Below are 15,205 nucleotides of genomic sequence, written 5' to 3' on the forward strand. Positions count from 1 at the left end.
AGCTTCCTTCTTTCCTCTATTTTTGTCACATTTCTCATTGGCTAAACCCAGCCAGAAGTCAGCTGACATGAGAGGCTGGGAAATCAAAACTCCAAGGACCAGTCTCAGTCCAGACCATGGCAGAGGATCCCAGAGCAGAGTAGGGGAATTGACAATAGATGGATGTAAGGAGTAAACGAGCCATGCAGAGTACCTAATATCAAGTTTTATCAAGTCTGAACATTATGTCATACTTATGTCAGACTTTTAAACATTTGTTTTGGTTTATTTATTTTTAAATAAAGCATCACAGGCACAGGTGGAGGTACCCTATATTTCCTTCTTCCCACTCTCTCCCCTGACAGCTATTATTATAAATTATACGTTTTTATCCTTTTATATTCTATTTATGTAATCATAAGCATACCACAACACAGTTTTCCAGGTTTTACAATTTTATTTATCATTATCATACTACATATATACTACATATGTATATAATTATATATTTATTATTCTGTACTAACCATTCATCCATTTCTATCCACCTACTCACACCATGTGTCAATGTTTACTGAATATTTACTATCTGCCAGATATCGTCGTAGGAAGTAGGGATAAAATCATATCTAAAAGGTACAAAGACTTTTCAGAAGAGATGATCTTTGCCCTTTTAATCTGAAGTAATCCTAAACCTTCTAACTGAGAGGAACGTGAGTCTGAAATGTGGTCCTTTTACAGTATTGCTGTGGTCTTCTAGGGATGTTTCCAATAAGGAATGAGAAAACTAGGAAGCATCCCAGGGACCTGGGTCCCAAACATTCTTCTCTGTCCCCTGTGTATAGCCGTGATTCTTATTTCATCTTAATAATCAGGAACATCTTGGATAACACAGCAACCTCACTTTTTGCCCACCAGTCAAAGGCATAAAGAATTTAGAATGGCCAAATTCCCATTCAAGGAACTACTGTCAAATCTCCTTAAAAAAAGCATTCCTTTCTTAAATACGAATACTTTCAAACCAGGAAAAAAAAAAAAAAAAGGAAATTCAATTCATACCATAATTTTTACTTATTTCTTCAACATGCTTCTAATAATTCCACTTAAAAGTAATAATCTTGTTTGCTAGATTTGAATATTCTACTTACTTAAAAAAAAAAAGAAAACCAGCTAAGCTTAACACCTTTAAAAGAAAGTAAAAAGAACTTGAGAATCCTTACCTCAAGCTGAGTAAAGATCTTCTTAATATGCCTGAAACATCCTTCAGCAATTTCCATGTCTTCTTCATAAGATCGGCCTTTAAAAATGGGTTGAGGGGCATTTGCAAAGTACTCATGAAAAGGGAAGAAAGCGGAGACTTCAGTAATATCTGGCATCGCGTTACTTTTATTTTTCACTTTGCTGATATACTCTTCCCAACGAGACATTACCTGTAAGAAAAAGAGACCTGAGGTTAAATTGGCCAGCCCTTATGTTTTAGATGGACTTCCCTGGTGGCTCAGTGGGAGAGAATCTGCCTGCCAGTGCACGAGACTTGGATTGATCCCTAAATTGGGAGGATCCCTTGGAGAAGGAAATGACAACCCACTCCAGTATTCTTGCCTGGAAAATCCCATGGACAGAGGAGCCTGGTAGGCTACCGTCCATGGGGTTGCAAAGAGTTGGTGTCCAAATGACTGAGTGACTAAACAACAACGTTTTAAATAATAAAATAACAAAAATGCGCTTAGTCCGGTCTTCTCTGGAGGTCCAGTAGGAAAAGGAAAAGAAAAGCAATCTTTGACCCAACCAGACTATTTCTTATCCAAGTCACTGACAAACTGCTCTTCTTTTATAAAAGTAAACTTCAAGACTGTAGGGTAAAAAACCCTTAAAACATGTACAGATGGGAAAGAACCCTAGAATCATCTCATGGGACTTTTTATCTCAGATGTTTCAGACTTCCCATGCATATTCAAAACAGTTTATGATCGATGATCCAAAAAGCCCTCTTTGAACAAAGAAATTCCTTATTTTTTCACTATCTCAGTTTCTTTCCATATATGGTTAAGTCCAGCTCTAGTAGCTTTTTAATCAATTTAGTACTTGTCAACTCTTCTCCTAGATCTTCAAAATTTTTTGAATTCTCTTTAGTATACATATAAAAAACTTCTGGTTAAGCTGCCTATGTATTTGAAAGCTCATTTTATGACTTTTTGGGTATAGATAGTTTAAATATATGCTGGTGTAAATGTTAACTATGACCCCATTCAGTTCCTACTTAATTTTTGTAATTCTCTCAGTTTTTCCGTTATTACTTCAGTGTTTGTCAAACTGTGGTCCTTAGGCAGAATGTCTGAGAAGCTAAATAAAAATGTAGATTCCTGGATATCACACTGTATTAAAAGAAAGTCTCTGTGGACAGAGCTTGAGAATTTTCCTTTTCAACGATTTTCCTAATGTGATTATTGTGTGTTGAAAATTGTTGATGTACACTGTGAGGCTTCCAGTTCATATTTCTCAAATTTATTAGTTAGGCCTCAATAATTTATGTCACTTCTACTACTCTTAAAAGTAGTTTTCACTAAGAGCCTGGTGATTTTTATCTTGTGACAAACACGCACCTAAGCATGATCATTACTCCATTATCCAAAGTTCTGAAGAGGCCAAAATGAAGATAACTTTGCAACACCATGTATCTGTCCCGTGTTCCATAGGAACCATGAAATATACTCATTTTGAATGAACTCAACTGGTTTATCAGCTTATAATGAGCATAAACTTTTTTTCATATACATTTAAAAATTTCAACACTGTGATTTATACCTAAAATATGCAAATAGCATTAGTACAAAGAGAACAAATAGAGTTATACAAAAATTTTCATTATTTTATGTTCAGTCCATTTAAAATTACTAGTAAACCAAGTAAGTATTAAAATTTTATGTTTATTCATTTTATTTGGCTGTCTATTTCTCATTAATTTTCACACTCCCAAAATTAACTCTAACAAAAGCAAAAACATACCTCCAAATTGAAGTCAAAGAATTTTTAACTTAAACTCCTACTTTGAAATCAATTCTATAACAAAATGTATTTTTGGAAATTTAAACAGAAAATATGCTTTTCTTTATTCCTTGATTAATATGCATATTAAAAGTAAGTTAAAAACTGCATCTGTTACCACTGGGTAGCTAGACTATTTAGTTATATTTCTATAGTAATGAAAAAAAAATGAAAAAATAAAAAAAAGAGACTAGAAACTTTGTCAATAACAAAAAAGGAGAAGAAAAAAATTTAAAAGTAGCAACACTGGCCTTTCACTGAATGAGTCATCAAGTTATTTAGCAAAGAAAATTGAAGACAATAGGAGACAAAACATTTAACATCCACAAATATAGCTTTGGCAACAGCATATATTTTAATCTACTCGAAAAAATAATTTTCAAGAAAGGATCTCCAGAACCCGTCCCAGTTTCTAAATAAAGAGTATATTCCAATAAAGTATGATTTAAATATCTTTAATCTCTTATACCTGATACAAGAAGAAATAGCCCGCAGTTTCACAAGTGTATGAAGCATCTCCTGGAACCCCTAGACTCTTCTGCAATCGTTTGACTTCTTCTAAAAGTTCTATTCTTCGAGCTAGGACATAATTAACTCTTCCATACCTAAAAATTTCAATTAAGTAAAAAAGCAAAATTATATTATGAAGACACTTTCAAGGAAATTGTCAGCAAAATATTTAAGAAAATCATAACAGAAATAATAAATGGGCAAAGAAAATAAAAGGTAGAAAACATAGCTTACATTTACTAGGTAGCATTGGTATAAAATAACTCAAGTGGTATTTCTTTAGTTATTTGGTACCAAAGCTACTTAAAATCTACTGCTGGATCAAGGATGTTGTGCAAATGTGTTGGTGGTCTGTGAGAAAGGAAAATTAACTATATTATTAAACACCTTTAGTTCAGCTATCTTTTCTTTTTTCTTCATAAAAAGACCGTTGCAAAGAAGAAAACACCATAGTACATTCAAGTGCTAGTTCATCTCGTAACAAACCAGAATATAGTTTACAAACTGGCTAACTCTGAATACCACTATCATAAAAGGAGGTTAGCTCTAAAACTTTTGAAATGTAATTTCAAAATTTATTTGCTTATTCTTTGGCATTGAACACAGCTTGGCATCTGGTCCAAATAGGTTCATAAATATTTGCTGAATGTGTAAGAAAACTGAAATTTGGAGAGTACCTGGCCCAAAGCTAGGTAGTTAAGGAAAAAAAGGGGAACCAGAACTGGATCCCAAAGCCTGTGCAAATTCTTCCCACCATAACAAAGCGCCTGCTACAATTCCTTACCACCAAAAAGCAGCAGCAGCAGCAGTATACAATGGAATCCTATGTAACATTTGCTCAAGTATTCTGTAAATCTAAAACTATATTAAAAAGTCTCAATTAATTTTAAAACGGGAAAGCAACGTACAGGAATACTTCATTTTATTGGGCTTCACTTTACTGTACTTTGCAGATACTGCGTTTTTTACAAATTGAAGGTTTGTGCCAACACTGCATTTAACAAGTCTACCACTGTCATTTTTCTCCAACAGCATTTGCTGTCTGTATCAAATTTTGGAGATTCTTGAACTATTTCAAACATTTTCATTATTATTATATTTGTTATCTGTGTTCTGTGATCTCTGACATTATCACTGTAACCACTTTGGGGTGCCATGAACCATGCCCATGTAAGATGGCAAACTTAACTGATGAATGAGCATGCTCTGACTACGTGTTATGCTCCATCAATTGGTTATTCCCTCATCTTTTTAATTATGACAAAGAGAAAAATGAAATAATTGCACAATCAAATAAACACACACATTACTAATAAGGCCTGGAGCTTGACTTACCCATCAGAAAGCAAAAAGAGTTTTTCCCCAAGAAAATTGGTAGTACCAGAAATCACTTTAAAAATTCTACTTCTTTTCTATTATAATATTCTCTAAAAACTATAAATTATATTGCAATACACTTATAGTTACAGTACTTAGCATTTCATCAGCCTGAATACATTCACTGAAATCTGGATTAGCAGATTTTTAGAGTTGAGTCCACTTAATAAGTTAGGTTCAACAAGAAGAAATACCCACGGGAAGAATTCAGAAGCATTACCAGCTGTTCAAAAATTAAGAATCCAGAGCCCTAAGTAACTTAAGGTGTGTTGATCTTGCCCTCTGACTTTTTAGAAGCTAAAAAATATTTGGTGAGCTCTTTAATATAAGAACTCTAAATAAATGCAACGTAGTAATTTAATACTCTTTTAAGTTCTTTTGATGTCTATAACCAATTTAGTAATGATTACAAAAGTAATGTTCAATAGTCAAAGGCTGTATTAATTATGTACAGCTGTTAATTATGTCTATGTCAGAAATCAAGCTGTAAAAACGAGTTTAATTATAAATGAAACGAGCTGTTTTTTATACAGCAACTTTGAAGGAAAAACCAAAATACTAATAGCAGAAGAAATCTGACTTGTAAAATTTTAGTCACTTTATGTCATATTAACATAAAGTCCAGCTAAACTGGCAATAAATTCCTGAAATAATACTTGCAACCCCAAAGCTTATACAATCACTAATCTCCAATTGCATTTTGTTAAGTGAATCTACCTAATTGGGCCCAGATTAAATGAAATTAAATGTCTAGATGAAATGTAAAAAGCAATTGTGTAAAGTTGTATAGTTTGGGTTTGGCAATGTTGACTTTAGTAAACAGAAAGCAAATGGAAATCTGCAATTTAAAAAAGATGAACAAGATAACTCTTGTTCTGAAATAACCATGTGTTTGAGGGGAAAAATGACATAAACATGTAGAACTCGAGCAGAGGGAAATCAATGACCAGACTTTGGGGTCAACCTAGTATACCTATGTAGGTTATGCTAAAACCCTTCAGAATTCAGTTGGATTATTCACTGCTCTCTTTCCTGTTGTTTTTTTCTTTATTAAAGAAAAGGAGGAGAAGGTTAAAAATTCTTCGTATACTATTTCAAAACTCATCCCTGTTTGCTCACCTGCTGAAATCTTTCTCTGTCTCCAGCTCTTCTTCTCCATGACCAAGACGCAGGAGGTGGCGCTCGTCAATGTCTAAAGCCATGATTTTCTCAAACAACTGGTTCAGGGCCTGAAGAACAAAAAAAAGAACGAGTGAGTTTTAAAGAATCAGTAGGCTCCTTTAAAAGTAACAAAAACTAATGATCACAAGGGTAGAAATGAATGAGTATTGCCCAGTGAGATCAGAAGGAAACATATTAGGTCATTTATAATTTAAACGAAATAGTGTTTTTATTGATTTGTGATAATGCAGTATATGTATGTGTAGTCAAATAATAACTGGAAATCATAAAAAGTCATCTGTCTATTACATCTCTGATAATTTATGAAAACATAAGGCTCTGGCTCAGTTTCTATTTCCCTCAAGTAGTAATAATTACTAAAATAATTAACAATCACATCAAATTTCACTTTACTCAACAAAATTTCTATGAGTTGCAGAAAACTGGAAGGGTTTTGTGGCTGGGGAAGGCCTCCCAGGAGGTGTGCTGGTAGAAGGCATCAAGAGGACCTCGGAGAGGAACCCAAAGTGCAGCACTCAGATCTTAGGCTGAGAGTCTAAATCAGCTCTTGACACAATAAGGAGCAGAGCACTAATTGTAAACTGTTCTGATGAAAGACATTTACCCATGAAATGTTCATCTTTGGGGCTTCCTGAAATCCTAGCACTTAATATCTGAACATCCATAGTCACAAGGTTTTGTAGAAAGGCAAACATTTCATTGCATTTAAAGATACACTAATAAAAATGACATTTAAAAATCAGCCCCCATTCAAATATTTCTCTGAATTTACCACTAGTCTAGCCCTGACCATGAAGTCCATAGCCAGTCTTGTAAACATCCAAGCTATAAAGTATCCAGCCATCTTTTACTACCAAAATTCTAGCAATTAGAGCTCAGAAACTGATGAGATAAAACAAAATTTTCTGAAAAAATAATTCACACTATCCAAACTCTTAATATTCTCCATCTAAAACTTGAGATACAATAGATCAGACCACATGGCATTACTCACTATTTAAACCTTCCCTATCTAAACTTATGAACCACATAGATTTAGAGGGCAAAAAATACTCGCACATGGCAATCTCAGAAAAAACTGTAAGATTTCATCATGAATTAAAGCGATGTTGGAGAATGGCTTGAATCACATATTCAAACCAAGATCTGGTATACAAACTCTGAAAAATAAACAATTTGTATTAAAGAGGATGATTTGATTATCAGAGGATCAAAGACATCTTTGGCTATTTTTGCAAAATAACATCATCTCTAAAACAGTGCTACACAAGTCAGTCATAAGTAGAGGATACTACAGAAAGTCATTATCGAGTTATGACAAAATTTGTTTAAAAAAAAAAAAAACCAGTGTGTTAAAACAATACACGAATAATATCTTACTCATTCTAAGAAGTTGAAAATAGGTAAAATTATTACAGACTAAATTTCATTAAACAGCAGAAAGAAAAAGTCTTTACACAGTTTGCTTCTTTTATCAAGATAAAGTCTCAATTACCCTCTCCCCTGCACAATTTTAGTATACCATGCCAGTTACTTACAAACATTAAAGATAAGAAAACAGAGTGAATGAATTGGATGGACAGTTAATAGTTTTAACATTCTGGGATTAAAAGTTGATGAATAACAGAATAAATAACATTGAACATTCTAAAAACCCAGTGCTTCTTCACAGACCAGTTTAAAAAAAAAAAAAAACTAGTGAACCGAAAGCACTATTTTTAATATGTATTCAGAGAAAACAAGTACCTTTGGCACAGACTACTGTGCAAGTTTCACAACATGTTTCAGAAGATTCTGAGAGCTGCCTGTCACATTTACATGAGAATTAATAAATATTACTTGTTCTTCCTTATTTCTATGACAGCTTTAGAATAAATACTCTGGCACACATATAAAGATCATTTTTCATCCATTATTTACAAGAAAGGAGTTTGTTTTTCTTGTTTTAGTTATTTATAAAGCGTCAGTTGCTGAGTCGTGTCCAACTCTGCGACTCCATGGACAGTAGCCTGCCAGGCTTGTCTGTCCGTGGGATTCTCCAGGTAAGCATACCGGAGTGGGTTGCCATTCCTTTCTCCAGGGGATCTTCCTGACCCAGAGATTGAACCTGGGTCTCCCACATTGCAGGCAAATTCTTTACCAGCTCAGATTCTTTACCATCTGAGCCATAAGGAAGCCCCAGCCATTTATACATGCTTTATGTATTGGACCAGCAAACTCAAACAGTCCACCCATGTAATACACATATTCATATGTATACTTCATAGGAACTTAAAATTCAATCCAGTGTCAGTATGATATAGGTTCAGTCTTTTAGGAATATCCATTCTAGTAGCAGAAAAATACTACTAGCAAGGGGTAATGTTTTTAAAGAAAAAGGTCTAGCTAAGAATGGAAGATGGGGGGAAAAAGTCAATTACCACGTATCCAAATATTCCTCTCAGCTTTTCCACATGTGGACTGCCTCTATTAGAACGGTCTGGTCATAATCAGTGATAATCCAAGATTAATTCAACAACAAACACTATGGCCATCAGCCTTTGCTGGTATGCTGTGTGCCCATAATCAGGTTATCATATATGCAGAAATCTACACTGTGCTTCCATGCATCTCCTGTTCCATACATGCACATCCACTTCATACTAGCATGTGCACACATGAGCACACATGTACACACACATTCCCTTTTTCTTACCTGATTAGAATGAGTAACAATCAGAGTCCTCTGCTCTGGGAAATTGTGGTAGATGTTGGATATAATTTGAACTGCCACATCTGTTTTTCCTGTACCTGGTGGGCCCACAACCTAAAAAGCAGATGAACACATAGCAAACTACTGAATTACCACAATGTTAGAAAAAGAACATTTTAAACCTGAAAGATGAAACAAGTTAAAAAATTTGCTGGGTAAATTCAATGCAACACGGAGAAGGTAAGAGTTAGTGCACTTGAAGATGAATCAATAGAAATCAGCCATCCTGAATAAAAAGCAGAAGAAAAGATTCATGCCTTCATGAATCTATGGGGCAATATTAAAAGGTCTGATATCCTTGAAGTTCTAGAGAGGGGGAAAAGTATACAGTGTAGAAAAGTATTTAAAGAAATAATGGCTGGAAATTTCTCAAATCTGGCAAAAGACATAAATCAACAGATTCAAGAAGCTCACTGAAGCATAAACAGAATAATACCAAAGAAATCTACGACCAGACATATAATAATTAAATGGTTGGAATCTAAAGACAAAAATAATCTTAATAGTAACTAGAGAAAAATGATATATTACATATAGCAAAAAGACATTTCAGATAACTGTGCACTTCTCATCAGTACCATGGAAACCAAAAGGAAGTGGAATCACATTTTTAAAGGGCTAAAGAGAGAAAACTATCAATGAAAATTCTATGTCCAGTGAAAAATATTTTAAAGAACGAAAATGAATTAGAGATACTCTTAGATGAAGGAATACAAAGGTAATTCATTGTTAGCTGATCTGTTCTTCAAATTGGTAAAAGAAATTCTTCAGACAAGGGAAACGACACCAGGGAATTCCATGGTGGTCCAGTGTTTAGGACTCTGCGTTTCTACTACTGGGGGCCTGGGTTCAATCCCTGGTCAGGGAAGTAAGATCCCACATGCTGCACAGCAAAAAAAAAAAAAAAAAAGGAAATGATACCAGAGGATACTTAAGATATCAGGAATAAAGGATAAATGGTAAATGTAATAGACTATTCTCCTCTGGAGTTCTTTAAAATATGTTTGATGTCTGTAATAAAAAATTTTAATATTGTGTGACAGTATTTTCAATGGATTTACAGGTAAAATATATGGCAACTACAACATAAAATGGGAAGGTAAAGGGACTTACACGGAAGCAAGGATCCTCCATTCAATTTAAGAGACAAAATATTGATTCTAAGTAGGCTGTGAAAACATATATGTATATTATAATTCTCTAGAGTAGCCATCAAGAAAAATTATACAAGAGATATAAACAAAATAGATAAGTAGAAATGAAACACTTAAAACTACTGAAATAACTCAGAAAAGGGCAGGAAAAGGGAAATAGGAGCACACAAAAAGGGAACAATCATAAAAAAGAAATAATAAAACAGGAGGCTTAAATCCAAACACATCAATAAGAACATTAAATGTAAATGGACTGAACACACCAATTGAAAGCAGAGACTTCAGAATAGAGGGAAAATGAAATGCCCATACATATGCTGTCTACAAGAAACTCACTTTAAATATAACAGGTAGGTTAGAAGTGAAAGGACAGTAAAAGATTTGTCATGTAAACACTAATCAAAGAAAGTTGCATTGGCTATATTAATATCAAAGTAGGCTTTAGAGCAAAGAAAGTTACCAGTGATGAAGACAGACATTATACATGACAGAAGCATCGATTAACCAATAAGACACAACGACCCTGAAAGGGTACGTACATCTCCATAAAGCTTTAAAACACATGAAGCAAAAACTGACAGAACTCAAAGGAGAAGCAAATTCACAACTGCAGTTGGAGAGTTCAACACTCCTCTGTCAAGGACAGAGGAGTACTGAGCAGCAGCAACAACCAAATGGCATACAGAGGACACTCCACTCAAGACAACAGAGCACATATTCAAGTGCACATGGAATAGTCACCAACAGATCATGTTCTGGGCCATAAAACAAACCTTACTAAATTAAAAAAATGAAAATTACAGAAAGTATTCAATATGCTCTCTGACCATAATGGATATAGACCAGGAAACCAGTAACTGGAAGACAACAAGAAAACCTCCCAATACCTAGAAATTAAACACACTTCTAAATCAGTGTCAACAGAACTTTTCTGCAAAGAGCCAGCAAATAAACACTTTATGCATTGTGGCAGCATAAAAAGGCTATAGGTAGTACATAAACAAATGGCCATAGCTCAGTTCTAATGTAACATTTTTTATGAACATTGAAATGAGTAGTGTCCAATGACATAAGATGCCACAATTACTTATAAATACTTAATTCAATTGGGTTTCTGTGCTTAAAAATGGAATATAGTCTGAAAATCTGATGCTTACTTCTAGTCTGAATCCATTTAAGAACTAGTAGAACAGTAATTCTCTTACCATAGTTAGCCCAGGCTGCATTCCAGCACGGATGGCCTCTATCTGTGTATGAGTGAACTGAATTGTATTACTGCAAATGAGAGTGGATAAGAAATTGGTTAAACATGAAGATGGATGATGTTAATAAGAATTTAGACAAGGAGAGGTCTGGACATGTGCTCTGTATTTGTCCCTGGTCTCCCAATCTCTTCTCCTCCCACCCGAGCCCTTTCTGTGCTGTGCGTGTGCAACAAAAAGTACATAAAGACATACTCTTAACAAATTTTAAATGCACAGAACAGTATTGTTAACCATAAGCACAATGCTGCACAGCAGATCACGTGACTGACCCAGTCTTTCTGAATGACTTTCTTTACCTCTGCCCCTCCACAGACCAATTAAAACTGAATCAATCTTGTGGAAAGAAAAGACGACAGATATTTTTCAATATGGTTAGCCCAGATCTTAACTGGAGTGTCAAAGTACTGGTTCCCCATCTAACACCAAACACAGTGCCACGTTATTACTCATGGCACACGTGCACCAGGGTAGCTGTAAATGCACGACATGGTCGTGAAGTGACAACCTGGGTCACACTCAGGCAGATGCTAATATTTCTTGTTCATAGCACCTGAAAATGTTTCTTTTTGAAATATTACAGAATGGTCAAAAATGTCTGAACTATTGAGTCAACTAACAGAAGAAAACTAAAGAGGGTCCAGAAACAGAAGTTTCTTAAAATTTTCAAAGAATCAGAAAAACTTTTAAATATTACTAACCCATGTGAAATAGCAAACTATTATCTATTACTAGAATTAGCAGAGGCAGTGAAATTACCGTTTGGGTTGGTTGTAAGGATAAGGACCTCTATTAGGAATAACATGAGGTTCGACAATTAAAGTTTTTGCCTCCTCAGTGTCTTCATCTTCCCCGTCTACATCTTTCCGCTTCTTCCCCTTTCCACTTCTTACTGGAAAAGTTATCCTACAAGACCAAAACCTTTGTTTATTTTCACAATTAACAACGATTTGCCAAGTAACTGTCTCATGCATGACATTGTACAGAGGACAGTAATGAGCAAGAATCATTTATGGTTTAAAGGAATTTACTCTCTGCATATAAATTTCAAAAAAGTAGATTTAAAAGCACTGAAATGTGGTTACAGGTATTTAGATTAAGAAAAAGGCCATCTGATTAAGGGAGAAATCAAAGAAGAAACATTTATCTAATTTTTTTTCCTATGGGAAATAACTTTTTTTTAACTGGGATAATATTCCTATAAAAGTCACCATTTTAAAAGGTTCAATTCAATCGGTTTTAGTACATTCACAAGGTTGTATAGTCATTACTACTCTAAAGCCAGAATATTTTCATCACTCCAAAGGAAACTCCATGTCAATTAAGCAGTCGCTCTGTATTCCAACTCAAACCTAGCTTCTGGCAATCAGTCTACTTTCTGTTTTTATACCAGACTATTCCGGTCATTTTGTGTAAACTGAATCATATAGTATTTGTTCTCTTCTGTCTAGCTTCTTTCACTTAGCATAATGTTTACAAAAGACAATTTACATACTTACAGCATATTCACTGTAAAGTGCTTTACACATTGTTCTTCATTTAATCAGAAAAGGCTTTATGGGAAAGATAGTATCTAAAATGAATTTCAAAAGACATTCCAGGAAGAAACAAACAGCCAGTTCTAGAGAAGTTTAGGATACAGTAGAGAAAACTAGAGAGGCTAGACTGGCATCTGGTTATGACACCTCTGGAATATCAAGCCTTTAAGGCAGAAGTTCTTAGCCTGGTGTCAGGGATACCCCAGGAAGCAACTTCCCATAGGTACCTGGTGGAGAGTCAATGAAAACTCTTAAGATTAAACTAAAAAGTTAATTCTCTATTTGTACTTTTTCCAGTCTTTGTTCACATTCTGAAAAAAACAGATTAAAAAAAAAGCTAAGAACCAAAGAAACTAAGAGGTCAGTTTTCATCAGACAGTGGAATGACTCTAGCAGTAGGCATCATGTAATGGATTTAAGAAAGGAGACAAGGGGCAGGAAAGACACTACCATTACAAAGACTGAAAGTGTTGAGGGTTTAGAGAGGGAGCCATCAGGACTGACATTTGAAAAAAAAAATGTATCCTTAAGGCAGAATCTGTAAGACACAGCAGGAGTGATGGGAATAGAAAGGTTAAAAAATAATGCTGAGATTTCAGTTGATTTTGCCATTAACAAGATTAGAGACGTATGGAGGAAGACTAGGTTTGAGAACTAAAAAGGGTACATGTTTTTAATATGTATAATTATTATATTTATATTTAATGGTTAATTAAAAGCTATATGTTCTAATTTGCAACTAAGAAAGTAATTAAATCCTTTGCTAACATCCCAAGTTTACCTAGTGCTTTGCCACTAATTCATATGATGGAATTCACGAAGCATTCAGTACTTCAGGTACTCTGTTCTTTTTTTTACTAAAACTAATCCAAAGCTCCTTTAATTTTGAGTATAACAATATTATTAATATTTAAAATTGTGAAAGCAAATAGGGTTAAAAGAAGAATTTTTCCCTAAAAAGCAAGAGTTCAAAATCACGTGGCTCTTTATATTAATTAGGACTTATTTCTTCAGTCAAAGGCCACAAATATATCTATATAATACTCTTCAAACTGATTCCTTGTAAGACAAAGGCTACTTTTACTGTGGTCTTAAAATAGCTACTACACAAAGAATTAGAAATAGAGTCTAATAAAATAAATTTATCCCAGTGATTATATGGGGAAGGTGAAAACTACCCAAACAAAATCTAGATATGATACTTAAAGCTTACTTTAGCTACAGTCCTGATGGCCTCACTCAGAATGACTACAGAAAGCTTGGAAAGGAGTATATCCAGTTTTGACTTTACCTGAAAGGGGGTATCTGTAGAGCTGGGTCATCCACAGTTACTTTAACATTATGACCAGGAAAGCTGGCTTTTAAGTGTTCAATGGAGAGAAATGTATCATTGAAATCAAGGGTGGCAATCTGATTGGGCATTTTGGAATAATGTGCACTACTTGGATCCCCATAACCTAAAATGATGTCATGCAGCCAGTCAGGTACCACACAATCAGTATTCATCAGGTTCCGGATAGTCTCCAGCACAGCCTGTCAGTAAGACGACAAAAATTGAATTGTAAGGAAGACATCTCAAACATTTGCACTTCAGTGGAATGTAGAGCTGGCTGCACTAATCCAGAATTCCCAAGTGTTTCAAGGCAAGAAGCTATTTTCTGCTGACAGGTGCTTGGCTAGACTGAATCAACAGCTATATTTCCAGCTGATACCATACACTGAGTTAAACAAAAGACCAAATTTAGCAAGAACAGTTTATCCATTAGGAGATCATTTAGACAGAATGTCATAGATGAGTTTACCACTTGACTTCTGTTGAGCAGGATGAAAATCTGATCAGGTCTACACAATAGCAAGAAAACATTACAGAACAAACCCTTGAAAAAAATGTTTCCTCTTAGAAATTACTGCAGTTTCCTCCACCTTATAGCCCATAGTTCCTCATTACTGAGACATATACAACCAGAAGCACATTAATGTATGCCTTGATTGTGAAACATACCACAATTTAGAAATACTAAAATTAGCACTGCTAGAGATAAGAAATTAAAATAAATTAACAATGATAAAAATGAAATGTCTAAATTTCAGAATGAAAGAATTAGGACTACAGTAAGAGGTCCCCATAATAGTTAATATATACATTGTCAAAAGTAATTACTAGAAGCCAAGGCAGATTCTTAAGACTTTCCAATAATTATTTCAACAAAGTGATCTATGCAACATACGAAAATCAGGTTAGGCAATTAATTTCAAAGAATAACAAAACCAGGTATTTTTATATTATAAATGCTATACATCCAACAAGATAATGAAATAACAAGATAGTGTATGTTAATCACACTTATCTTATTTTCTTGAACTAATCTTTAAACCTAAAATTCTCTTAGTCTCATCAAAAGACAA

General features: G+C 34.4%; 1 protein-coding gene across 1 annotated transcript in view; it reads right to left on the reverse strand.

Moving 5' to 3' along the window:
* AQR (aquarius intron-binding spliceosomal factor) overlaps positions 1–15,205 on the reverse strand; it is an 84,551-nt gene that overhangs the window by 23,945 nt on the left and 45,401 nt on the right. Inside the window, exons 20-26 of the mRNA XM_010844186.1 lie at positions 14,091–14,332; positions 12,021–12,167; positions 11,205–11,274; positions 8,789–8,899; positions 6,031–6,140; positions 3,494–3,629; positions 1,200–1,409 (exon numbers count right to left, since the gene is read on the reverse strand). Coding sequence (XP_010842488.1) covers positions 1,200–1,409; positions 3,494–3,629; positions 6,031–6,140; positions 8,789–8,899; positions 11,205–11,274; positions 12,021–12,167; positions 14,091–14,332 — 1,026 coding nt within the window. The remainder of the gene's footprint in view (positions 1–1,199; positions 1,410–3,493; positions 3,630–6,030; positions 6,141–8,788; positions 8,900–11,204; positions 11,275–12,020; positions 12,168–14,090; positions 14,333–15,205) is intronic.

The sequence above is a fragment of the Bison bison genome, unplaced genomic scaffold, assembly GCF_000754665.1.
Source record: "Bison bison bison isolate TAMUID 2011002044 unplaced genomic scaffold, Bison_UMD1.0 scf7180017864197, whole genome shotgun sequence".
NCBI classification, from domain to species: Eukaryota; Metazoa; Chordata; class Mammalia; order Artiodactyla; family Bovidae; genus Bison; species Bison bison.